Source organism: Malaclemys terrapin, chromosome 8 (assembly GCF_027887155.1).
Source record: "Malaclemys terrapin pileata isolate rMalTer1 chromosome 8, rMalTer1.hap1, whole genome shotgun sequence".
Lineage (NCBI taxonomy): Eukaryota > Metazoa > Chordata > Testudines > Emydidae > Malaclemys > Malaclemys terrapin.
This window is the reverse complement of record NC_071512.1, coordinates 90,906,321-90,932,026: the sequence shown is the minus strand read 5'-3', so window position 1 is coordinate 90,932,026 and position 25,706 is coordinate 90,906,321. Positions and strand designations below refer to the sequence as shown.

The following is a 25,706-nucleotide window of genomic DNA, read 5'->3' as shown; positions in this document are numbered from 1 at the left end:
TACTCAAGTGAATTTGCGGTAGATGTGACATCTTTCTTAAGAAGTCAAAGTCTATCTTCAAAATAAAGCAGAATAAAGGAAAGAAATAGAAAAATGAGAAAGAAAGTCATAACCAGTAGGCAAATTAACCAAGGGCTCCTACAGCAAGTCATTTTCCTTTTCTCTAACTGACAGAAAGGAGCCAGATAAAAACAGGAGCTGTGGGTGGTCCTCACTTCTGAAAATCAGGCCATATCTACTTTAGGTACTCACCGTTAAAGATCTAAGATTCCACATTATAGCTTCTGTATACTTTCCTCTCTAGCAAACCCTAGTCCTGGAACTCAGATCTCTGAATATTGCCTCCTCTGTCCAGCTCTAAACAACGCCTCGCCAAATTCACACCTCTATTAACTTCAATGGAATTGCACCAGTCATGAGTTTGGTCCACTGTATTTAGCAGCATCTAAAGATTCATCCTACTGTGGCCCACGTTCAATTTTTGCTGCTGTGGATGTGGAAACTAGCCTGAGGCCCTTCTATACGTCTGGTACAGTGAGGTAGGACCAGAGCTATAGCAGTGTGTACAGATCCAGGAACTAGCAGGACCAATGACATTTGTGTATTTGAGGTTCTGATACTGGCCTATCATGTTATTAGTTTTGTTTTGTCTTAGAACCTGGTCTCAACATTGCATTGTTTATTGTGAGAAAGGTCTAATATTAATTTCATTTTTTCAGAGGCCATGCTTTCCCACTGACATCGGCCACGAATCAATCAGGCCATGGTTAGATTTAAAGTGGCAGTGGCACTCCATATACTCTTCAGCTGGATTTACAGAGGTATAGTCTGTCTTCCATCTCACCACTTCTTAGTGCTGAATTCAGGAACTATTGTTAGTATAGTTTTGTATCTTAGAGAAATCAATCCATTTCCACTAACATAATGGAACACAGAGCTGATAAACAGCCAAGCATAAAGTGAATGTAGTGGAAATAAGATGAACAGAAACTATTTTGGGGGCTTCTATTAACTGTTTGACACCTACAGACATACAGATTTGCCTCGTTTTATTGCATATCTTAGAAATCAGAGGTTTCAATGCAGCCACACCTTTCCAGGAAGAACAGATAACGTCTGATATCGCTCAGAAGCTAAATTTGTCATCTCTGGTGCAGAGCTGTAATCTGATCATATGGGGCCCTTGTGCTTCTAATGTGGAGCTGCCTTAATCCACTTACATTTGCTTTAGCTCAGATCCGTTTATAAAAGGTTATCTCCCTCTAGTCATTACTAAAGCACAATCTGAAATTTGTGAAGTCAGGTGATTCCTATCTGAGTTATTACTGCATACCGCTGACATTTCATAGGGCCAGGTTCTATGTGCCCTCACAGGAGAATGTGGGGCATTGGGGATGAGGCACCCCTTAATCTCTGCACATGACCTGTACCAGCGAGAGCTGTGCAGAAGGGAGAACAGTGTGTATTGAGTCACTATGTTCCCCCCCTCCCACACAGATGGAACCTTGGCTTCATGCCCACAATGAATCAGTCAGTGTAGTACAGGATGTATGATAGACCACATACTCAGTACCAGTACTGCCCTTACTCCATTCAGTATCTTTGTTTTAGAAGGTATGGAAGGCAGGGCTTCTGTACTCCAGGATTCCACGGCCACCGAAATCTTCCCCTTAGCATGACACTGTGATCTTAACTCTAAGCTCTCATTAGCTATCAATAGCTTTGCGTGTGTACATGCACCCACATGTAAAATCCTGGCTGCACTGACTTCAGTGGCAAAACTCCCATGGACTTCAATGGAGACATGATTTCAGACCTTCCCCCCTACTCCATTTCTGCTCCGATAGTGTGATGGCAATCTAGTACACATCCCACTAAACATGAATGCCAAGTAATACCCAGCCTGAAATACCACCCATTAATCCCAATCAGGTGCTAATGACAAATTGTCATAAGATTGTAAATTTTCATCATAAACTATTTCACTGCTGATCCTTTTGATAGAAACAAACAAAAGGAAGTATTTCTTCACAGAATGCACAGTCAACCTATGGAACTCTTTGCCAGAGGATGTTGTGAAGGCCAAGACTATAACAGGGTTCAAAAAAAGAACTAGATAAATTAATGGAGCATAGGTCCATCAATGGCTATTAGCCAGGATGGGCAGGGACGGTATCCCTAACCTCTGTTTGCCAGAAGCTGGGAATGGGCAACAGGGGATGGTTCACTTGATGATTACCTGTTCTGTTCGTTCCCTCTGAGGCACCTGGCATTGGCCACTGTCGGAAGACAGGATACTGGACTAGATGGATCTTTGGTCTGACCCAGTATGGCCATTCTTATGATCTTATGTTCTTAAATATGTATTTCTCACACAGTCTCAATGCAAAAATCCGTGGCAAACTGAAACTGCAAGTGCAGGGTAAAACAGATTACATTTAGTATCAAAATAAATAATACAAGGGATATTATACTGATTGCCTTATTCATTTTAACAAAAGCAACACCTAACTCCTATATAATGCTTTTCATCAGTAGATCTCAAAGTGCTTTACAATGGAGGTTCATAACTAAAATCAGTAGATGTCTCCATTGTTTAAACTATACCTGAAGTGGGTATAGAACAGGGGTCTCAAACTCAAATGACCACAAGGGCCACATGAGGACTAGTGCATTTGCCCGAGGGCCGCATTACTGACACCCCCCCTTGCTGCCCCTGGCCCCGCCCCCACTCCACCCCTTCCATGAGGCCCCGCCCCTGCCTCCACCTTCTCCTCTGAGCGCGTGGCTCCCTGCACCTTCCTCCTCCCTCCTGGAAAGTGCTAAGCACCACCAACAGTAATGCACCTCACTCAAAGGACAAAACACGTGCTTAGTTAGATTTACTTCTGTTAAAGCCCCCCCACTGCACTGGGCTGCACCACCACTCCACCTTTGCTCTGCAGGGGTGAAGGCTGGGGATGAGGGGTTTGGGGCACTGGAGAGGCTCAGGACTAGGGCAGAGGAAGGGCAGCCTGCCCTGGCCATAGTGGAGGGGGCACTAGGACCCTGCGGCAGCAGGTGATGCTGGAAGCCGGCAGAGCGGAGTGGAGTCAGCATGAGCTGCAGGCTCCGGGGCAGTGAAGGGGCAGCAAGTGAGCCCAGGGGACACTCGGGGAAGATGCATGGGGGTGGCAGGCGGGGCCGGGGGAGAGACCCGGCCCCAAACATTGGGTAGCAGCGAGCAGGGAGTTTAGCTGCCACATAAAATAACTCGAGGGTGGGGGGAGCTTGGCGGGCCGCAGAGAAGAGCTCTGCGGGCTGCATGTTTGAGACCTCTGGTATAGAAGTTCCCGGATGCAGAGCACTGCAGAAACCAGGGACAATTGTTGGATTTAGGTCTGACGTCGTTCATTAAGGTCTGGTTTTAAGCAGCATCCACTAGAATCATTTGACTAGTCAAAAAGAAGTGCAGCCAAATATGCTGCATAACTGAAACATTAGCTTCTTCTATTTAAATAAGCAATCAGAGCCTTATTTTAATCAATTTATGCTTTCACAGGAGTCTCAAACGTTCACTGCTCTGGATACGTGTGGATAGAGCCAGCTCCAGTCATTCAGATGGGTTTGAACATTTCTATAAATTGCCACTCTACGGTAAACTGTCAAATGGCAAAGTTATACATGATGCTAAATAATACTCATATAGAAGACAAATTATTAACAACAATAAACAAAACTACAGTGCAACTTCAGCTTCATGATTTCAGAAAACCATATTCCATTGTCCTATGTTATGCCAAGTGTCCCAGCAAAGCTGCAGATATGATAGTATGTGGAACACAATTTTTTGCAGGACGTAAGTAATTTGCTGTATGAATGATGGTTTTTCCACTAATTCTACTTCATCCCATTTAAGATGGTATAAACTGTTATTCCTTCCTAGACAGTGTTAGCCTGCAGCCCCCAAAATACTATTTTCGGATTTACAGTATTAAATCTTTTAATATTTTTAGATGCCGCACCCCCAAAAAAAAATATCACACAAAAGCAGCGCTGGTATTTTTTCCAGTTTTCATAGATTCATAGATTCTAGGACTGGAAGGGACCTCGACCAAATACTGTCTAGACCATCCCTGATAGACATTTATCTAACCTACTCTTAAATATCTCCAGAGACGGAGATTCCACAACCTCCCTAGGCAAGTTGAAAAGTGAAACTTCCATTTTTATTTTATTTATTTAACAATAAAAGGTTTGGGGTCTTATTAGTAATTAAACCTAGATTGTAGTTAACCAGCAAGTTATGTTGTAACTGGAGTCAGCTGATATGCATCATTAATAGCAACGTCAGTGCATGTTCTGTCAGGTGGCTGTGTACAGGTAAAGTAACTCCTCACTTAAGGTCGTCCCTGTTCATGTTGTTTCGTTGCTGAGCAATTAGGGAACATGCTCGTTTAAAGTTGTGCAATGCTCCCTTCTAAGTCGTTTGGCAGCTGCCTGCTTTGTCCACTGCTTGCAGGAAGAGCAGCCCGTTGCAGCTAGCTGGTGGGGGCTTGGAACCAGGGTGAACGGGCAGCCCCCCTATCAGTTCCCCACTCCCCTAAGTTCCCTGTGCTGCAGCAGCCCAGCAGGCTACCAATTGCCGGCAGTTCAGCTGTCCCTCCCCCCACTGCCATGTGCTGCTCCTGTCCTCTGCCTTGGAGCTGCTCCCAGAGACTCCTGCTTGCTGTGCAGGGAGAAAGGGGGGCTGTCAGGGTGTCCCCCTCCCCCCTGCTCCTGCACCCCGCTTACCCCTTCTCCATATAGAGCAGGGAGGGGGACACAGACGGAGAGAGACAGAGAGTGCTTGGGGCAGCAGCTGCTGTCTCAACTTCCTGATCCACTTAAAAAAACAATGTATTTAAGAGTGGGTCAGCTTACTTAAAGGGGTAGTGTGCATCTTTCTCTCGCACACACAAGGTGTGTGTCTGTCTCTGTCTGCTATGCTTCTCCCCTCCCTTGTGTTCGTGCTGCCTTGTGTGAGAGGCTACATTGTGTTAACCCTTGAGGGCTCAGCCGAGTACTAGTTCATCATTTAACAGCAAGGCATTCCCTGGGAAATATCCCTCCCTCTTCCACCCTCTAACTTCACCACCTCAACCAAGCTTCACAATCATCATAGCTGTGAACAGTATTAAATTATTTGTTTAAAACGTATGCTGTGTGTATATCTATATAATATATAGTTTTTGTCTGGTGAAAAAAAATTTCCCTGGAACCTAACCCCCGCATTTACATTAATTCTTATGGGGAAATTGGATTCGCTTAACATCGTTTCGCTTAAAGTCCCATTTTTCAGGAACGTAACTACAACGTTAAGCCAGGAGTTACTGTATCTGGATGTGACACTGAAACTATCCTTCTCCTATCACTGTCATGTGTTTGCCAAAATGGCAAGGAGCTATTTAACTCCCTGAGTCAAGTAACAGAAGTGACTTTGTGCATCATTACAGGCTATAACACCACCTAATGCTTATACAGCAGTCTTCAGGGGTAGATTTCAAAGCGCTTTACTTTACTAGGTGGTCACTACCATTATCCCCATTTTATGTATAGGAAAACTGAGGCACAGAGAGGCAAACTGATGTGCCATGGTTTACTTCCTTCTGCATAATCATTATCATGGATACCCTGACATGTGGAGTTGAGAGGAGAAAGATGGGGCAGCCAGAGTGTGGAAAGAGTTGGGAATCAGATGGTTTCCTTTCCAAATCTGTGCATTTTATGCAGACATGGCTGCAAAAGTAAACACTGTTCTGTGTAACATTAAATCCCTCCCCCCACTCCAGAACCCCTCACTACAGCAGCCACATGAACACTTCTGCTGGCAGGAGAGCTGCCGTAAGATAGCAGTACAGCCAGATTTACCACCAGTGTGCTTGAGTGTGCTGGAAGTCACACATCTGGCCTGGGATTAATAGAGTTTGGGCAGTCTTTGCTTTCAGATCTTTGGCCACCGCCTATGAGCATTTGACAGGCTGTCCCCCGCCCCTTCATGCCTACCTTTCTCACTGTACCCATCTGTAAAATAATACTGATCTACCCCACAGAGGTGATAAATCTTTGTAACAAAGAAATGCCAAGATGCCCATCCACGTGGTATCTGGCCACACACTGACATGGCTTAAACTGGCTCATTAACATTCTAAATTAGAGGAGCAAACACACTACATTTCCCTGGTACCTGTAGCTTTAAGACTGAGCGAAGGATCTCTGGACTGTCAGCTAAGGCCCTGGATTTCATAGTTCAGTTGGACAGTTCGTCATTAGCTTGGGCAATGGGAGGTGTCTAGTAAGATTTTCTAATGTGGTCAGGTTCACGTTTTAAGTGTGTTTCTGGCAGAGTGAATTGCGGAGGTGCCAGGAATCTGGAGCCTGGAAGCTCCATCCTTGGGACAATGAGTTCCAGCATCCCAGCCCAGTGGAAGATTAATTTAATGAATACTAGTGGAGTACTTTAAAATCTCAGCTAAAACCCACTATGGAAAGCCACAGAATAACACAATCATCTGATTCTGGTACAAAAAAAGGGTAAAATGCAGCACATCTTCGTAACTTCTGTTCAAAGATATAGACCCCTATGTTTAGGTTCTACAGGACATTAGTTTCAAATGTCTAAATGTTCAGTCATTGGATGAGCTGCCCATTAACTACTGAACTGACATACATTTGCATATAATCTCTCTTTGTAGATCCACCGGACAGTCCAACCAATTTAACTTGTGTCATTTATGAACATTCAGACCACCTGACTTGTGCTTGGGACGCAGGGAAGTACACCTACATAAGTACTAATTACATTCTCTACCTGAAGAGGTAAGTCCTGCCAGGACAGCTTCTTGCTGTGTTTAGTTGAAAACCAAGAACAGTTGAAGTAGAGGCTCTCTGCATGGCTTAGAATGTGGCTCTGAGCATTTGAAAGGAATAAGACCAAGAGGATCGGGGGGGGGGGGGGGGAGGGAGGGGATAGCTCAGTGGTTTGAGCATTGGCCTGCTACACTCAGGGTTGTAAATTCAATCCTTGAGGGGGCTATTTAGGAATCTGGGGCAAAAATCGGTCTGGGGATTGGTCCTGCTTTGAGCAGGGAGTTGGACTAGATAAAACTCCTGAGGTACCTTACAACCCTGATATTCTATGCTCTCACTGATTCTCACTTGCTAGTGTGCTTTGTGGTAAAGGTGTTAATGGTATGGAAAGAAAACACCAGAACAAACTAGGTTAATTGGTGGCAATGGTTAAGACTGGGGAGCTCTTGTAACCTGAAGTACCAGTATGACTATGCGGTCTAAACATATGTGGTCGGAGTAACAGCAGCCACAAGCCAAGCACGATTATACAAATGCTCTAGTTTTGATGACTGGAAAGACAGAGTGTCCTACTTACACTTTCTAGAACACCACCTTACAGATCTCTTCAGGTGAACTCCCAAGTGTACATGCCTAGCTCTCACTTAACGCAAATGAGGTGGTATTTAGGATTTAAATCTTTTAAGACCTAGGTTTCCACACAGTGTTGTAATTATTTGTCTAATCAGTGCTATTTACAGGGCTGGCCCACAACATTCTGGCACCTAAGGCAGGGAGATCAAATGACGCCCCCACAGGGCCGGCTCCAGCATTTTTGCCACTTCAAGCAGCCGGGGGGGGAAATGCCGCGATCAACACTTCTACCACCGCTGCTTCATTCTTCGGCGGCACTTCGGCGGCAGGTCCTTCCCTCCAAGAGGGACTGAAGGACCCACCGCCGAATTGCCGCCAAAGAGCCGGACGTGCCACTCCTTTCCATTGGCCACCCCAAGCACCTGCGCCCCCATGCCCCTCGATTGGGCCCAAACTTTGAAAGATCTCAATCCTGCCTTCTTCCTGTTCTACTCCTCTCATGGTACTGCTCTGTTACCTACCCCAATAAAGGAGAACTAACAACTTAAAATTCCTTGTTCAAAAATTTTAAGTAACACTTAACTTTCAAATGCCTGAACAGCAAATGTAACTTTTTTTGTCTGCATAGTAAACACTGGCATTTTTATCTGTTTGAATAATCAAAGTGGTGCTTTCCGTGCCTTCTTGATTGCAAAGATTTGAACTGCTTCCTGAAGGTCCACAGTCTGGGCCAGCTCATGCTCTATTGAGATGGTTTCAAGGCCGACCAGCCTCTCCTGTGTCATTGTGGAGCGTAGATGTGTTTATTAACTTCAGCTTGGAGAAGCTGCGTTCTCCACTGGCAACTGTTACAGGAAATGTTAGAAGTATGCGCAGAGCAACAAAAGCATTTGGAAAGAGGGTGCCCCTCTTATTTGTGCACATATATTCCAGAACAGCCTTTGGAGTTGATCCTAGGGTGACCAGATGAGAGGAACAAAATGTCGGGACACCAGAGCAGGGGGATCTGCCGGCAGAGCAAAAAAACGAGTGCTGCCCTAGTTGATACTGCTGAAATGTATCTTGAAAGGGCTTTCAGTTTATCACCTAAATCACTTGCATCAATATCGCGCATGTCATTACCGTTGTAGGTCTTCTTCAGGTATAGTGAGGAGTTTTGGAATATCATACAACATCCCTAATATACTGCTGTGTTCCTTGAACTGCATGAAACGTTCTTCAACTGACTGTATTGCACAATCTAGCACCTGGTTAAAGAATTCAACTTTGAATTGTTGTTTGGGGTCTCTTATGGGATTATCCTGTGCCTCATAATCAAAATATCTTCTTCTTCAGTGACTCTTGTATTCTTGAATGTGTGGGAAAATAGCTTCAGCGTGAAGTTCCTCTGCCAACTTCTGTGCTCTCTTCAGAACGTTTTGAAATCCCTCAACTGACCAGTAAGACTGTAGGTATGACTTTGCTTTGTCCTGTTGTTCCATTGCTCCAGATATAGCAAGGTCAACACCTTGGAGTTTCTTGCTTACAACATTTATTTCAAACAGTATGTCATGCCACAACACTCAGCCACACAGAAATTTGAAGTTATGTATGTTTCTGGTGATTCCATTTCCCTCTGCCACTGTTCTCCCACGAACAGTTCCTGTCATAGCATTATCCTCCATAATGGCAACTCTGGCATCATCTATCTTCCCAATTTGGTGTTTGATAGACTTTCTTGCCTCCGCTCGACTTTCCCATCATGTGGCACTCAGCGGTTTCAATGTCAGAGAGGATGTTCCCAGATGTTGCTTCAAAATTTGCCATCGATGAGTTGATGCAGAGAAAAATACATAGATGCTTTGAATTACATTAAAAAATTCAGCAGCCTCACTAGAAGCTGATGCTGCATCACTGAACACCAAATTCAATGGGACAAAAAAAGCTCGAGGGTTTAACTCTTGGATCTGTGTCTGCACTCCTCTGTTCTTTCCTCTCATGTTGGCACCATTATTGTAGCCCTGACCTCTCATGTCAGCTATCGCAATTCCTGTATCTTCCAGCTTTTTAAGAAGCACATTTGTCAAACCAGCTCTCGTAGTATCATCAATGTCAATAAATTCTAGAAAATTCTCTGACAGTCACCATTGCAGGGACATTTTCACTAGGTTCTGTTGTTGTTACAAAATGCTCCATTAAAGTCATTTGTTCCGTATGGCTGAAGTCAGGTGTGCAGTCCAGAATAACAGAATAATATCTTGCTGACTTCAGATCTGCCACAATCTTCTGTTTGACTTTTGTTGCCAGTAACTGTATGATCTCATTTTGAATTGTTTTTCCGAGGTAGTGGTGTGTGTACATTTCTTGCTCCTGGAGTACAGCATCAAACTCAGCCATCAGCTCCACAATTTTAAGGAAGTTTCCATTGTTTGGCACATACAGCTGATCTGAAGTGCCACACGGTGCTAGGTTTTGGGTAGCAAGCATTCTCACAATGGCAATGAGCCTTTTCAGAACATTTTGCCAGTAAAGAGACGCTGATGCAATCTTCTCTTGATGCTGATCATCTGTGGTGGCCTTTAACCTTAGTCTCATCTCAAGTTCTTTCCACCTATGGAATGCTCTCTGGTGATTTGCTGCCTTTTCATGGCATGCCAGATTTCTAGCCAGATTTTTCCAGTCCTTTGTTCCTGTAGAACCCAATGTGGCTGGAACGTTAGACTGGAAGAGTTTGCAACAAAAACACTATGCAGCATTCTGGGTTTTTGAGTACGTAAGCCACGGCCTCTCCACTTTGTCACCATTGAGGATTTCACGCCAGTAATGTGTTGGATGGAAACTTCTATTTTCATTGTCTTTGGGGAACATGAAGTTTTTCACTTGCTGTGGTCCATGCAGTACAAGGAAGTCCCTCAGGCTACTGCTGAAGTAGGTCCACAGTCCTGGATCATCTAGACTTAAGGAACTAAACTCAGCAGCAGCTGTTTCTTGTGCCTCCACCACACTCTTTTCTGATCTACACTTTTCTTCAGGACTGTGCATGGTTACATCCATTTGAGATGGAGATATGGATACTGCAGTAGCTGCCAGGTCACCTGCACTCCGACTAACTGGAAGATCAGGCATCTCCTCACCACTCACATTCTCAATGGGGCTGGAAGGCTCACCGTGAACATTTGTGTCTATGTATCTCAGGAGAGCTCCTTCCTACTTAAATAGAAAAGCTTCCTTTGCTTTCTTTCTTTTTCTGAATGCTGCCCCAGAGGGGCGTTTTCTTCTTTCACTCATGACTGCTGTTCTGTGCCAGCTATAGTGGCTCTCAACACTCAATTGAAGGGGACAAATAAGCAGGCTGGTAGCAGGGCCTGAGTGAGGGAAGATATCCGCATCTTAAGGGCCTAACTGGCTCCTACTTCTTCAGCCGACTGCCTGTTCTCCTCAAGTGGGTTCAGGGAGGCAGCAGGCAACAGGAAGCTCCCTGAGAAGCTGGTGTTAATCAGTCCAGGCTCCTGGGGGTGCTAGAGAGGTAAATAAGAGGCTCCTCCTCCTCTCTCTCCCTGCAGCTCCTGCTGCTTTCTGTTATTCCCTCTCACCTTTTCTCCTGCCTCCCTGTTATGTCTCTTGTGCCCTCCTTCCTCCAGCACAGCACTCCATCATCTCTGTGTATCTAAAGCAGAGAGAATACATATGCACCAGCAGCAGACACAATTTTCTACACTCTGTGTCCTAGCTTGTATCAGTGCCCGCACTATGTCATCCATTGTGGTAAAAAAAAAAACTCTCCCTTTTTTGTTTGTTTGTTTGTTGTTTTTTTTTTTTAATCACCCTCCTTCTTCCACCGCGCTGTGCACCCCAAGATCCCACTGTTGGCACCAGTGTGACAAAGTTCCTCCTCTATCTTGGTGGGTCCTGCGCTTATTGGCGGATTTTCTTGCCTCAGAGATTCACCACGTGGGTTGGGGAACAGCCCAGAGACCTTCCCCTTTGGAAGAACCCACAGTCCAGGTCAATTGGGAGGTTTGGGTGGAATCCAGGCCTGCCCTCTACTCCGGGTTCCAGCCGAGGACCCTATGGACTGCAGCTGTCTAGAGTGCCTCCCGTAACAGCTGCATGACCGCTACAACTCCCTGGGTTACTTCCCCATGGCCTCCTCCAAACACCTTCCTTATTCTCACCACTGGACCTTCCTCCTGGTGTCTGATAACGCTTGTGCTCCTCAGTCCTCCAGCAGCACACCCTCTCACTCTCAGCTCCTTGCACCTCTTGCTCCCAGCTCCTCACACTCGCACCACAAACTGAAGCTAGCTCCTTTTAAAACCCAGGTGCCCTGATTAGTCTGCCTTAATTGATTCTAGCAGCTTCTTAATTGGCTCCAGGTGTCCTAATTAGCCTGCCTGCATTACCTGGTTCTAGCAGGTTCCTGATTACTCTAGTGCAGCCCCTGCTCTGGTCACTCAGGGAACAGAAAACTACTCATCCAGTGACCAGTATATTTGCCCTCTACCAGACTCCTGTACCCCACTGGTCTGGGTCTGTCACAATCCACAAAAAGTGAATACACCAGATTCTAATTTATTCAGAAAAAACAACACGGTCCGTACAACGATTCACAAAAAATATCCTGTGAATGAGAAATCACCATCTTTCTTTTTGTTTAGAATTCTGGACATGGATGGCAAAATGAGAAATAATGGGATTATGATGCAATGAAGTAGTAGGAAAAGCCGTTATTACATCAGCATCAATTTGGCAATGGTATATATTGCTAAGGAAAGAGGTGGCATCACTAGGCCGACAGTCATCCTATTAGGTCTGGATGACCAATTGTGGGTTGTTTAGGGATGCAGGAGACTGCCACAGTGCAGGAGGATTAACTTATTATCATACCACTAATCTTAAATGAGTTGCTGGGCTGCATTTGCTGCAGGAGATAAGACTGACAAAACTGTTGTAACCATGTGGTGGCCCTACCATCCCCATTCTCAGGGATTTTTGTTTTTAAATTATATTGGTTTAAACTGGCTTTTGTGCTGTTTCTTTCCTCGCTTCATTGAAGTCAATGACAAAATTCCCATTGACTTGAATGGGGCCCAGAATTTACCCCGGTGCTTTTTGCTTTTTTAGTTTACAGACAGGTGAGGAGAAAGCATTTCCTTCGAATGCAGCAATCAACATTTCATTGAGCAAATTACAAGGAGGCAAACTGTATTCTATTTGGGTCCAAGCCAAAAATGACCTAGGCACAGCACATTCGGATCATCTGCAAGTTAACCTTGAGGATTTAGGTAATATATGGTAACTCAGTAATGGCTTTGAAGGCAGGTTGTAATATGTATGAACTAAAAAAAACCCTAACCAAAGTGATAAAATCTACATCTAGATGGATGTGCAGTACTGAAGTTTTCTGAGAACATTGGTGACAAATTACACATTGAGTACTGTTTAACATTAGGGAAATAGCTGCTGATGTACATTTCGATACACTGTCTTATGGCCCTCTCTTATTTGTTCTTTTCAAAGTGGTCTGTAGTATTTTCCATAAATATTCTTTCACTGGTCACTATGCTCTCTCCTTAGTTTTTTGTGATGTGCTGGATTTGACATTGAGGCTCACAGAGCCTGTGATTTGGTAGTACGTTTCAATTAGCAAGTCTCATGCTGCCCGTCTATTAGTTCCAACATTAAATTCCCAGCATACATTAATGAAAGTATAAAACTGATTAATGGGAAGTTATCTTTAACTGACAGTAAAATTGTCCAGCGATTGTTCTCTGATGGGGCTTTTTAACAGGTTAAACTGAAAAATCAAGATACATTTTTCTCAGGAGAGAACAGATGTCTTCTGTAGTAAAGTATATTAAAAGATCATTGTAGCAGAACCTAACCGTGATAGACTGGCACCATTTTCTTCATGGGCTCAGAATAGATTCACCATTCTTTTGTCTCTCTTCTAGTGATACCAGCCACACCGGTTATCACCAATGTTGAAACTACAGACAGTTCAGCACCGAGAACCATACTCCACTGGAAAAAGCAAACATCCATGGAGAACGTTTATTGTGAAGAGAGATACAAAGCACTGGCAGACCAAACTTGGCATGTGAGGCAACCCTTTCTCAACTACATAACATGGGCCTGCTGCTGTTCCCATTGACTTCAATGGGAAAACTCCCACTACCTTCAGTGGGAGCAGGATTTGGCCCTGCGTGAAAGATTGCTGGGCTAGGTTATTGATACCAGTTCTCTGGTATCTGGTTTTTCATGCAGTCATTTGCTGTATTCAAGTAAGGAGAGGAGAACGTCTACGAAACAAGGATGTGCAAGCGATTGCATATACTCCCTACGGACATAATAGCACCATAACGACAAGGGTATTTGGGGGGTTGTTTTTAAAACATTTTAAAATGAACTAAATTCTTGTGAAAGGTGAAAAGCTACTAATCCTGGAGACCGAAGTCTTCTGTTTATTCAGACAGGTACAGCAGTAGCAGGACAGTGCAAGCTTCTTTGCACTCTCCTATCTGTGTGCATCAAACCCAACCTGGAGACATCTCCTCTGAGGGTTACTCTAAGCTTTTCCACTGAAACGCCTACCAGGAGTCAATTAGTGACGTTGGTTTTGTGCGGTGGACTTGTCCACTCATACCTGGACTGAGACTATCTAGTTACTTCACATAGTAATCTCATGGCTGTTTGAGAGTCTAACAACATTAGGGCATTTGTGATGTAGGCTGGATTCAAACCAGTGATTTGGAAGGGAGAGACTCCAACTGAGCTATTCAGTAACACCCACTCACTGCCGCATGCAGACTTGCATTGCTTTGTAACTCAAAATAATTTACCGCTGTACTTGCAGAATTCTTTAGATAAACCCTATACTACGCAAAAGAAAATTAACGCAATATTCAAGATATTTCCCAGTGCTACAGTTTAATTTAAGTCACTTCCAAAGTGACAAACTGAGCTAGAAAAGCCACTCATACCAGAATAAGAGTGTCCACCAGGGGAGTTATACCACTATAACTATTGCGGATGAAATTCACACCATCAGACTGGTATAATGTCCCATGCAGAAAATCCCTAAGAGATGAGGCTGCTTTTGTAGGTCGATTTAACATCAGCTGCTTAGGACTTAATTGTGCCCCACTCCTGATTGACTGTGCAAAAGGACCTATGTGGAGAATTTCCTCCACCCCTCACACCCTGCCAGAAGGACAGGGCACAATCCCAATCCCTCCATTTGGGGGGGCACTGCTTCCTCCTGACACCCCCAGAGGTGCAAACCCGGCCAGTACAGATAAGGAGGAGGCAGGGCCATGGCCACACCCCCCTCCACATTGGCATGAGGAGCTAGCCACGAACACAGCCCTAGGCTAAGGCATGGTCAGGAGCGGCGCCAGGATTTTTGCCGCCCTAGGCAGCAGCGCTCCTCCTCAGAGCATTCGGCGGTGGGGGTCCTTCTGCTCCGCGTCTTCGGGGCACTTCGGCGGCGGGTCCCGGAGCAAGTGAAGGACCCGCCGCCGAAGCGCCCTGAAGACGTGGAGCGGAAAGACCCCCGCCGCCGAATTGCCACCAAGGATGGCAAAATGCCGCTCCCCAAAATCTGCCGCCCTAGGCGACTGCCTAGGGTTGCCGAGTGGAAGCGCCGGCCCTGGGCACGGGGCAGTGCCCACACTGATCCTGCACTCCTAGGAGCTCTGGGGAGGCAGGTGCCTACTCCCTCAGGGCTAGGGCACTTGGGCAGGGATTGTTATAGCATCATTAATAGTTCCAGTACATGTTGTTGAAAGGATGTCTAATTTCATGAGGCTAGTTAGTACAGCTTGGAAAGTTATATTGTTTGTCAATTTTAGATGAAAGAATGGGACATAAATGTGACAAGAGGGCCACATACAGAGTACAGCCTGGAGTCGAACACAGAGTATGAGTTTCAAGTGAGATGCCGATTAATTCTTGCCAAAAGCTATTGGAGTGGATGGAGTGCGCCCTTTATTTATACAACCCCAGAAGCAGGTGAGTTCACACCCAGGCTTACAAGGGGATTGCTCCATCTCCTGCTGTCATGCATCACTTTTTCTTATTTTTTAAAAACTTTGAATGAGATCACCCCTTTTTCTGGGGCAATTGTCAAAGGGAGTGGAATGGTGTGGGCTTCTAGTTACCCTGCTATTGGAACATGTGGGATCAGTACACTGTCAGGTGTACCTTATGGGAGCAGCAGATTATATATATGTACATATGTACATATACACAAAAAAGAACTAGATACATTCATGGAGGACAGGTCCAGCAATGGCTATTAGCCAGGATGGGCAGGGATGGTGTCCCTAGCCTCTGTTTGCCAGAAGCTAGGAATGGGCGATATGGCGACTTGGTGATTACCTGTTCTGTTCATTCCCTCTGGGGCACCTGGCAGTGGCCACTGTTGGAAGACAGGATACTGGGTTAGATGGACCTTTGGTCTTACCCAGTATGGCTGTTCTTATGTTCAGATTCCCTGATCAGTGCATGCCAGCTGGAAGTCTAGCCATGCCTAACCCCTGCCGGCTCATCAGAGTCCCTTTGGGCCAGGGTGCAAGGAATGGGAATGTTAGCTGGGCCCACCTCTTAGTGCTCTTAATCACTGATGAGAAATCCTGCATCTGCACTATGGTGGTGATCAAGAAAGCTCCTTACATCTTCTTCCACCTTAATCCAACAAAGAGACCAGGATTTGTCCCTTACCATGTAAAACAGGAATGTAGCGTTTGATTTTCTAATCAGACTAAATGTAAAAAATAGTCACTTAAGCCAGGCCCTGTGTGACAATCGTTTGCTACAAACACTTCCCATTCCTCCTGGTTGGCAGGCTATAGGGGAATAAAGGTCCACTGTAAAGATATTTGTGATCGCATGTGATACATCATTTCCCACTTGACAGCATAAAGGGTACATTTTTAAAGAAGGGCTGAGGTGCGACCTCTCTTTTGACAGCTGCAGTTAGGTAGCTAGAGATGCAGGTATCCAGGTTTGCACCTGGGATTCAAACACACATGCAAAAATACAAATACAAGTGTATCTGCAAAGAGGAGATTGACCGTTTGTAATGTTTGGGCTTTCACCTTTTGGTGATGTTTAACCAATCAGGATAGATGTCATCAGAATAGTTAGTGCCATTTTTTAAATGACTCAGTCAATGGAGACACAAGGTGAGTGAGGTAATATCTTGTATTGGGCCAACTTCTGTTGGTGAAAGAGACAAGCTTTTGGACTACACAGAGCTCTTCTTCAGGTCATTTGTAACTCAAAAACTTGCCTCTTTCTCCAACAGAAGTTGATCCAATACAAGATATTACCTCATCCACTGTGTCTCTAATATCCTGGAGCCAACATGGCTACCACAGCACTACAAACAACATCAGTCAAAGGAGACAGCATATCTAATGGTTAAAGTAGGAGATTTGGAGTGAGGACATCACAATTGTGTTCCTGGCTTTGACAATGACTTAGGCAATCATTTAAATCTCTCTGTGCCTCAGTGTACATACCTGCTAGATGGGTACAATACTCATCTACCTCATAGGGGCATTATGAGCCTTCACGTATATAAAGATCTTGACATGAAAGGCATTGATCTGAGCACAGAGTATCAGCGCCAGTTACTGCCTCGTGTTTTAAACTGAGCTAATAAAATAATAATTGTACCCATTCTGCCTCTGCTCTAATGCAGCTGGCACCAGCCCTGGCCAACGCACTGTGACACCTTTCCTTAGCTCACTGCCTTCCAGCAGTGGCACATGCAGGAACGATACAGCTGCACCATCCAAAGCTTGAGCCAAAGCCACAGCAGTCAAAGGGAACCTTTCCATTTACTTCATTAGGCTTTGGATCAGGCCCTGGATTAGCATCTCATTAGTGGATATAGGTTTTCAAAGATACCAGGAGTACTTCCATCCAGGGACGATATATGACCCATGGTAGAACTCACACACTTGGCATAAAGGCACTATGTTTCTTATCTAGTTGCCGTGTGTCTCATCTTTGAAAGTAGAGCAGAGGGCTATTTCTTGGTATATCAACAGCATAATTAATTTGATCCGATTCTTATGTACAGTTGGATTATTCAGTCATTCTATGCGCTCTGCTGTCATGCAGAGTGCCACTTGATTCTGAACCGAATTACAAGTTAACCCCCCAATCCTGCAAACACTTACACTCCAGTCACTTCCCACATGTGAGCAGCTGTAAAGACTGTTTTCAAAGTGTTTTCTAGAGGAAAAGCTCTAGGTATTATTGTGCCAGGTACTGTATGTCTGTTATCAAATTAATTTTTTCCCCAGCCTGACTGAATCATGGAAACTACATACTCAGGGCTCTAGTCTCCTATAGATACAGAAAAAGATTAACGTTAAATACCTCCATAAGCAAACACCCCACAAATTGATGGGCAAATAGAGTTAACGGCACATCTAGGCAAGAAGTGGTCTCATGGTACTGTTTTACTGGTGCCCTCTGCTGGCTAATTCTGGGTATGACATTGTCAGTAGCCAGAAAACTTGCCGGTTGATTTCTGCTTCCATCTAGAGGTGATTTATCATGGGCTGTTATAGGAGCAAACTTCTCAACTCTTCCTTGAACAGTCGTGATTCGAGCCCCAGACATTGAAGTGATGGCTGCTCGGCCTCTACCCCTGTTGATTAGGGCATTCGAGATTCTGTTTTAATAATGCAGTCACAGGGTTTGTTTGTTTTTAAACAAGAACGTTACAGGATATCTTATGTGGCAAAAGTGGAGGTGGAGTTCAGGAGAAAGCAGAGGCTGTTGGAACATTACAGCCTCACAACCTTCTCTCTCAAAAGGGGAAATGGGATATTTTGTCTTCACCCACTCTGTCTCACCCTGTGGTCCCTCTCGCTCCAGGACTGCAACCTCCTCTTTGACGACTAACAGATTTATTTGGGCATAAGCTTTCATGGGTAAAAAACCACTTCTTCAGATGCATGGAGTGAAAATTACAGATACAGGAATAGAGATACTGGCACATGAAGAGGAGGAAGTTACCTTACAAGTGGAGAACCAGTGTTGACAAGGCCAATTCAGTCAGGGTGGATGTGGTTCGCTCCCAATAATTGATGAGGTGGCAGCAATACCAAGAGAGGGAAAATGGCTTTTGTAGTGAGTCAGCCACTCCCAGTCGCTGTTCAAGCCCAGATTAATGGTCTTAAGTTTGCAGATGAATTGTAGCTCTGCAATTTCTCTTTGAAGTCTATTTTTGAAGGTTTTTTTTGTTGAAGAATGGCTACTTTTAAATCTGTTATTGAATGTCCAGGGAAATTGAAGTGTTCTCCTACTGGCTTTTGTATATTACCATTCCCAATGTCTGATTTGTGTCCATTTATTCTTTTATGTGGAGACTCCAGTTTGGCCAATGTACATGGCAGAGGGGCATTGCTGGCACATGATGGCATATATCACATTAAAAAGAAGAACAGGAGTACTTTTGGCACCTTAGAGACTAACAAATTTATTAGAGCATAAGCTTTCGTGGACTACAGCCCACTTCTTCGGATGCATATGGGCTGTTATGCATCCGAAGAAGTGGGCTGTAGTCCATGAAAGCTTATGCTCTAATCAATTTGTTAGTCTCTAAGGTGCCACAAGTACTCCTGTTCTTCTTTTTGCGGATACAGACTAACACAGCTGCTACTCTGAAACTTATATAACATTAGTAGACGTGCAGGTGAACCAGACCCTGATGGTGTGGCTGATGTGGTTGGGTCCTATGATGGGGTCACTGGAGTAAATATGGGGACAGAGTAGGCAACGGGGTTTGTTACAGGGATTGGTTCCTGGATTAGTGTTTCTGTGGTGTGGTGTGTAGTTGCTGGTGAGTATTTGCTTCAGGTTTGGGGGCTGTCTGTAAGCGAGGACTGGCCTGTCTCCCCAGGTCTGTGAGAGTGAGGGATTGTTTTCCAGGATAGACTGTAGATCGTTGATGATGCGCTGGAGAGGTTTTAGCTGGGGGCTGTACATGATGGCCAGTGGTGTTCTGTTATTTTCCTTGTTGGGCTGTCCTGTAGTTGGTGACTTCTGGGTACCCGTCTCGCTCTGTCAATCTGTTTCCTCACTTCCCCAGGTGGGTATTGTAGTTTTATGCCCAAATAAATCTGTTAGTCTTTAAGGCAGGGCTTTGGAGCTGTGCTCCGGCTTCACTCCAGCTCCAGGCAAAAACCTGCAGCTCCACTGCTCCGGAGCTGCTCCGCGCTCCAGCTCCGGGCTCCGCTCCAAAGCTCTGCTTTAAGGTGCCACCGGACTTCTCATTGTTTTGGTGGATACAGACTAACACGGCTACCCCTCTGAGTGACTCGGCCCTCCGTCTGGGTCACCAAACATGTTCCCACCTTCCAGACTATTAAAGTCCCTCTTGGCAAATTGGCTCAGGCAGTCTTCCTGCTCACTGCCCCACCGGTGCCACTTTGTCAGCGGCTGGTAGGGGGACCCGGGTCCACCCTCTACTCCAGGTTCTGGCTCAGGGGCCTTCTCAGCAGCAGCCAAGGTTTGACCTACCCCATACCTCACTGCTCTTTGCCCGAGCCTTGCCTACCTCTCTGGCTCTCCCCCTTCTCTGGGCTTGCCACGCCACAGCCCTCTTCCCAGGGAGTAACTATGCTACTTGTCTCTAGCCCCAGACACGCCTCCCTTCTCCCAGGGAGCAACTGGAGACTTCTTCCCTCTGGTCCCCCTTCTGCTGTATGCTCCCAGGCTTTATGGAAGTCCCACCTATTCCTGCCCAGCGTCTGTTCCTAGTCAATCCCCTGCTCCCTGACTCCTCCTCCAGGTGCAGTCCATGGAGTTAATTGGCCTGTCTGGCAATCTGAACACCTTCCAGTCCTGTGTGGGGTAGACACCCCATCACAGGCCCATTCAAAGAAAATGCATTTTAAGGTAGTCAAGTGCAAAGTTACAATACACATCTAGGAACAAGGAATGCAAGCCACACCAACCGAATGGGGGGCTGTATCCTAGAAAGCAGTGACTCTGAGAAGGATTTAGGGGACAAAACAACTGAACATGAGCTCCCAGTGCGATAACATGGCAAAAAGGGCTAATGTGATCCCTGGATCTGTAAGTATGAGTAAGAATAAGGAGGCAATTTTACCTCTGTATAGGGCATTGGTGAGTCTGGTACTGGAATATTGTGTACAGTTCTGATGTCCACATTTTAACCAGGATGTTGAAAAATTGGAGAGGATACAGAAGAGAGCCACAGAAATGATGCAAGGTCTAGATAATCTCAAACTGTTTAGCTTATCAAAAAGAGTGAGAAGTGACTTGATTACAGCCTACAAGTACTTTGTGATGACAACATTCTTTAACAAGGAGAGAATACTTTAATTTAGTGGAGAAAGGCTAACCAAGAAGCAATGGTGGGAAACTGAAGTCAGACAAATAAGAAATTAGGCACAGATTTTAAACAATGACGGTGATTAATCACTAGAACAAACTACCACTGGAAAGAATAGTACACCTCTACCTCGATATAACGCGACCCGATATAACATGAATTCGGCTATAACGCGGGGCGGGGAGGGGGCTGCACACTCTGGTGGATCAAAGCAAGTTCAATAGAACGCGGTTTCACCTATAACGCGGTAAGATTTTTTGGCTCCCGAGCACAGCATTATATCGAGGTAGAGGTGTAATAATAAATAACTATCGAGTTGGGTTGTTTCCCTTTGTACAGTGGCAGGGCTATGTACCAGCAGGTCTCTGAGACCAGGCAGGCATCATCAACTCCTTCCCTGCTGTCTTAAGGAGCTAAACTAAAGGCAGCTCAGTTCTTAATTATTATTAGAAAGTTTATAGAAACGTATCTGCCAGAGCCTGTGTCTCAGAATGCCCCCAAGGGGGTGCTTTGAAAATACTTACTGACGCCATTTCATTTGATTTTAATACTGAACTAAGTCACATACCAAATCATGGCCATTACCTTGTACATTTAAATATTAATACCAGAAATCACCGATTCAGTTACTGTACTTCTTTTGATTGCAGCACCTTCTAAAATCCTGGATGTGTGGAGGGTTACGGGTCCAGTATACACGAACGGTAGCCAAGAAGTGATGGTCTTGATAAAGGTAATGCCATTTTCTTTTTCAAGCTGCATAGGATTCTAAAATACCATTTATTATTATTATCTGTATTACTGTTGCATCTAGGAGCCCCAGTCATAGGCCAGGACCCTGTTGCCCTAGGTGTTGTATGGACGCAGAACAAAAAAAAAACAGTCCCTGTCCTGAAGAGCTTACAATCTAAATAGACAAAAGAGACACAGGGTGGGGTAGGGGCAGAATACATCAGCAGCAGGAACAGTGTGATGACAGCAAACAGCATGTTAGTGCCACTACTTTTCTGGGGGGGGGGAGGATATCAGCGAAGTAGAAGGGAGAGGGGACACTGACAGACAGGGAGAGGGAGAAGAAGGTAAGAGGAGTGAAGCTGGGATGAAGAGACTATTGGTAGTCGTCTACACTGCCAGCTAGCTTGGGCTGTGGGGCTGTTCCATTGCAGTGTAAATCACAGGGTCCTAGAGCCCAGGCCCCACCCTGAGCTCAGACGCTGACACTGCAATGAAACAGCCCAAGTCAGCCAGCCCGGGGCCAGCTGTCGGGGCGGCAGGTTTGTATAATTTTTGGTGGTGCCCAGAACAGGTCCAAGTCTCCCTCCAACCCCCACACACCTGCCTAAGGCTCTGGGAGGGAATTTGGGTTCAGGAGGGGTGAGGGCTCTGGGAGGGAGTTTGGGTGCAGGCTCTGGGATGGGGCAGGGGTTTGGAGTGTGGGAGGGGGTGAGGGGTGCAGGCTCTGGGAGGGAGTTTGGTTGCAAGACGGGGCTTGGGGTGCAGGCTCTGGGCTGGGGCAGCGGTTTGGGCTGTGGGAGGGGGTGAGGGGTGCAGACTCTGGGAGGGAGTTGGGTGTGGGCTTTGGGCTGGGGCAGGAGGTTGGGGTGCGGGAGAGGGTGAGGGGTGCGGCACTTACCTCAGGCAGCTCCCGAAAGCAACCCATATACCCCCTCTGGCAGCGGCTCCTAGGCAGGGCAGCCGTGGGGTCTCTGCATGCCGCTGCCCACAGGCAGTGCCCCTGCAGCTCCCATTGGCCACAGTTCCCAGCCAATGGGAGCTGCGGAGTCAGCGCTCAGGGCGGGGGCAGCATGCGGAGACACACACCCCCTGGGGCTGTAGGACCGTTCTGATCACTTCCGGGAGTGGCACGGAGTGAGGCTGGGCAGGAAGCCGCCTTAGCCTTGCTGCATTGCTGGTGGTGGTCCAGGGGGCCCTTTTAAATCACCTGGAGGCGGTAGGTGGGGCTGGGAGACGCTTCGGGGGAGGTGTGCAGGGGTAGCAGGTGGGGCCAGGTGAGAGACCCGGCCCCGAACATTGGTGAAGCCAGGCCCCCGGGCCCTGAATATTCCTGGAGCACAGGCACCACGGGTCCATACAACTCACCGCCCCTGCCAGCTGTGGGGGTCTAATTGCAGTATAGACATACCCTATGAGGGAGGGAGAGGGTGATGGTTGGAGTAAGCAGCCAGTCACCAAAGGGCAGAGAAAGTCCTGTCGAAATGGTAGAAAGTTCTCCAAAAAGGACTAAGGTCCTTGCTTTGGCTGCTTCTGCCCCTCTGGCTCGCTGGTCTTTGCATCTTTCTCCCAAGCCCATGTGGTGGGGGGGAGGGAGGAGAAGAGGAGAGACACCCCTGGATCCTCATACCCCATAAGGGGGGGTGAAGGTGGCTTCCCTGCACAGTTATGGGCTCAGGAAGAAGGGGAGGGAAGAGATTTTAGTTTTGTGGCTCATCTGGGAGTGTTCCACATCCTGGTTATATGGGAGCTCAAAGCTACAAGGAAAAGTGATGTTTTTCTTGTACAAGCAGTAACCAGCCAATTTGTTTGAGGGAAGAAAGAGGACGAAGACGATGACATGCCTGTATAAACTTAAGGCAAGATTTGTTTGTGCCTATTCCTTTAGGAGACATTGTTCCAGAGTATTCTGCATGCTAAGTTGATGAGTCTCACTCCAGTCCTTTGAGATCCTCTGTCAATTAACAATACTCTTGGCACATAGTTACAATTTCATGCGGAGCACTACGCGTGGGGATGGTGAACCGAGGAATGTGTGCCCCAGCGGCAGCAAACAACACACTGTTCTATTCTATGTTCCATTCTATATGCATCCGAAGAAGTGGGCTGTAGTCAACGAAAGCTTATGCTCTAATAAATTTGTTAGTCTCTAAGGTGCCACAAGTACTCCTGTTCTTCTTTTTACTGTTCTATAAGGACATTTATTTTTTCATTGTTTTTAGCCTCTCGCTCCAAAAGATGCCAGAGGAAGAATTCTGGGTTATACTGTGTTCCATGAAAGCCGGGGAGAAATGGTTAACTTATGTAACACATCAGACACACAATGCAAAGTTCTGGTTTCCCCAGCAATGCGCACCGTCCATGTGACTGCATACAATTCAAAGGGAAGTTCCATGCCAGCCAGTATAACAGTGACCCAAGAGCACAGTAATTTTAACGGTAAGATTATGCACACATCATCATTAGCTTTAACTGAAATCTGGTTTTGTCAGAACTGGAAAGAAAAAAAATATCTTCTGTTTAATGCTTTAAATTGGAGAAAACCCTCTGGAAATTCTGCTCCTACCCACTTCTTTTTATAAATGAACTTAGTGCTCTCCAGAAGACGCCAGACTGTGTGCCCTGGAGACAATAAATAATCAGCCATATATTTCAAATGTTCCTCTCTGACATTGTTCAACAATAGCTTTAAAAATAAGTTTTGGACTGTCTGCATTGGCTGACACCAGCTGACACAACTGTGCTGCTTAATTAGGTCTTGAAAGCAGTCTCAGAACGTGGGCAATTTCCCTATGTTCACAGGACCTTAGTGAAAATAACTCCTTTCATTTCCAATAAAGGCACAGTTTCACCTTTGCATCTTGTCATTTAAAACAAACAACAACAACAACAGGGAATTAGAAGTAGTTTCAGGGTCTACATCTGCCTCAGATTCCCCAGGCCACTGACTGTGGTTTTCCACAACCACATTTTCCTGTTTTCTAAAATGTTTCTTGCATTCAGCAACGGGGGAAAGTCCCACAGACACTGCAAGTGAAAGGGATTATATAGTGAAAATGACTAAATAGAAAGTGCATTAGGTAAATAAAGTGGAAAAATCTGATTGTTCTTGAGTCTCTCTATTAGAAGAATCAGAGGTGTTTCTTGTAAAAAGCAACAGATACAGATTTTCAGAGAGAGAAAAGGTGCGATAAACTCAACAATAGGCGGTTTAATATATAAAATGCCCCAAATGCCTGTATAAAATCTCTTTCTTTGATTTCAAGATCATTTCTTAAATTATTTCAGAGCATAGGCAGTTTCCCTGTGCAGAATGGGCCATTTAATAGGCCTGCCTATGACTGGAAGGATCCGGCCCACCTTAGTCATATCACTCCTCCTACTTCTGTTTGCAGATTTCCTATCCCCCACCAACATGCAGATTAGCCATGATGACCATAGAGGAGTATCTGTCAAATGGGAGCTGCCTAAATACATTGGAAGATCAATCCTGTGGTTCATAGTTGAATGGATTTTTGCAGCTCAGCATAACCAGCAACACGATTTTTTATGGAAGAAAGTCCCCAGCCAGGATACATTTACATATATAGAGGGTAAGATATGGTAACAATCTTTTTGCTATCTACTTTCTGTATAGTGCTATAGATGTACACAAGGCCTTGTAGCTCAAAATACAACAAAAGAAAACAAAGGAACTGTGAATTTAAATTGAGCCCCAGGTCTCTGGTACTTTTAACAGTACACCTCTACCTCGATATAACGCTGTCCTCAGGAGCCAAAAAATCTTACCGCGTTATATTGAACTTGCTTTGATCCATCAGCGTGCGCAGCCCCTCCCCCCCCCCGAGCACTGCTTTACCATGTTATATATGAATTCCTGTTATATCGAGGTAGAGGTGTACAAATATGACAAAGGAGAGCAGGTGGATGTTTGTAGCAGATTGGCAGGAGGGAGGAGTTACGTGGTCTGAAAGAGGATGGGGCAGGAAACGTGGACATTAATTGGGAGGCTGTTCTAAATGTAGGATGCTCTGTGAAAGGAGGGACCAAGTCACAAAGAGGGAGAAGACATGAAACTTGGCTAGATTGTGGGAAGTAGTGAAGTCATACGTGGGCAGGGAAGAGTGGTACATATGGAAATGTGTCTATAAAGAGTGAAAATACAGGAGCAGAGGCAGTAATATGTGAGGCAGCAACTGTCTTCTGCAGT

At 45.6% G+C, this 25,706-nt stretch overlaps 1 protein-coding gene across 1 annotated transcript in view; it reads left to right on the top strand.

Moving 5' to 3' along the window:
- IL23R (interleukin 23 receptor) overlaps positions 1-25,706 on the top strand; it is a 62,312-nt gene that overhangs the window by 21,599 nt on the left and 15,007 nt on the right. The window contains 10 exon segments of the mRNA XM_054038487.1: positions 720-753; positions 755-821; positions 3,542-3,838; positions 6,714-6,837; positions 12,505-12,665; positions 13,335-13,480; positions 15,234-15,393; positions 21,415-21,497; positions 23,719-23,935; positions 24,892-25,089. Coding sequence (XP_053894462.1) covers positions 720-753; positions 755-821; positions 3,542-3,838; positions 6,714-6,837; positions 12,505-12,665; positions 13,335-13,480; positions 15,234-15,393; positions 21,415-21,497; positions 23,719-23,935; positions 24,892-25,089 — 1,487 coding nt within the window.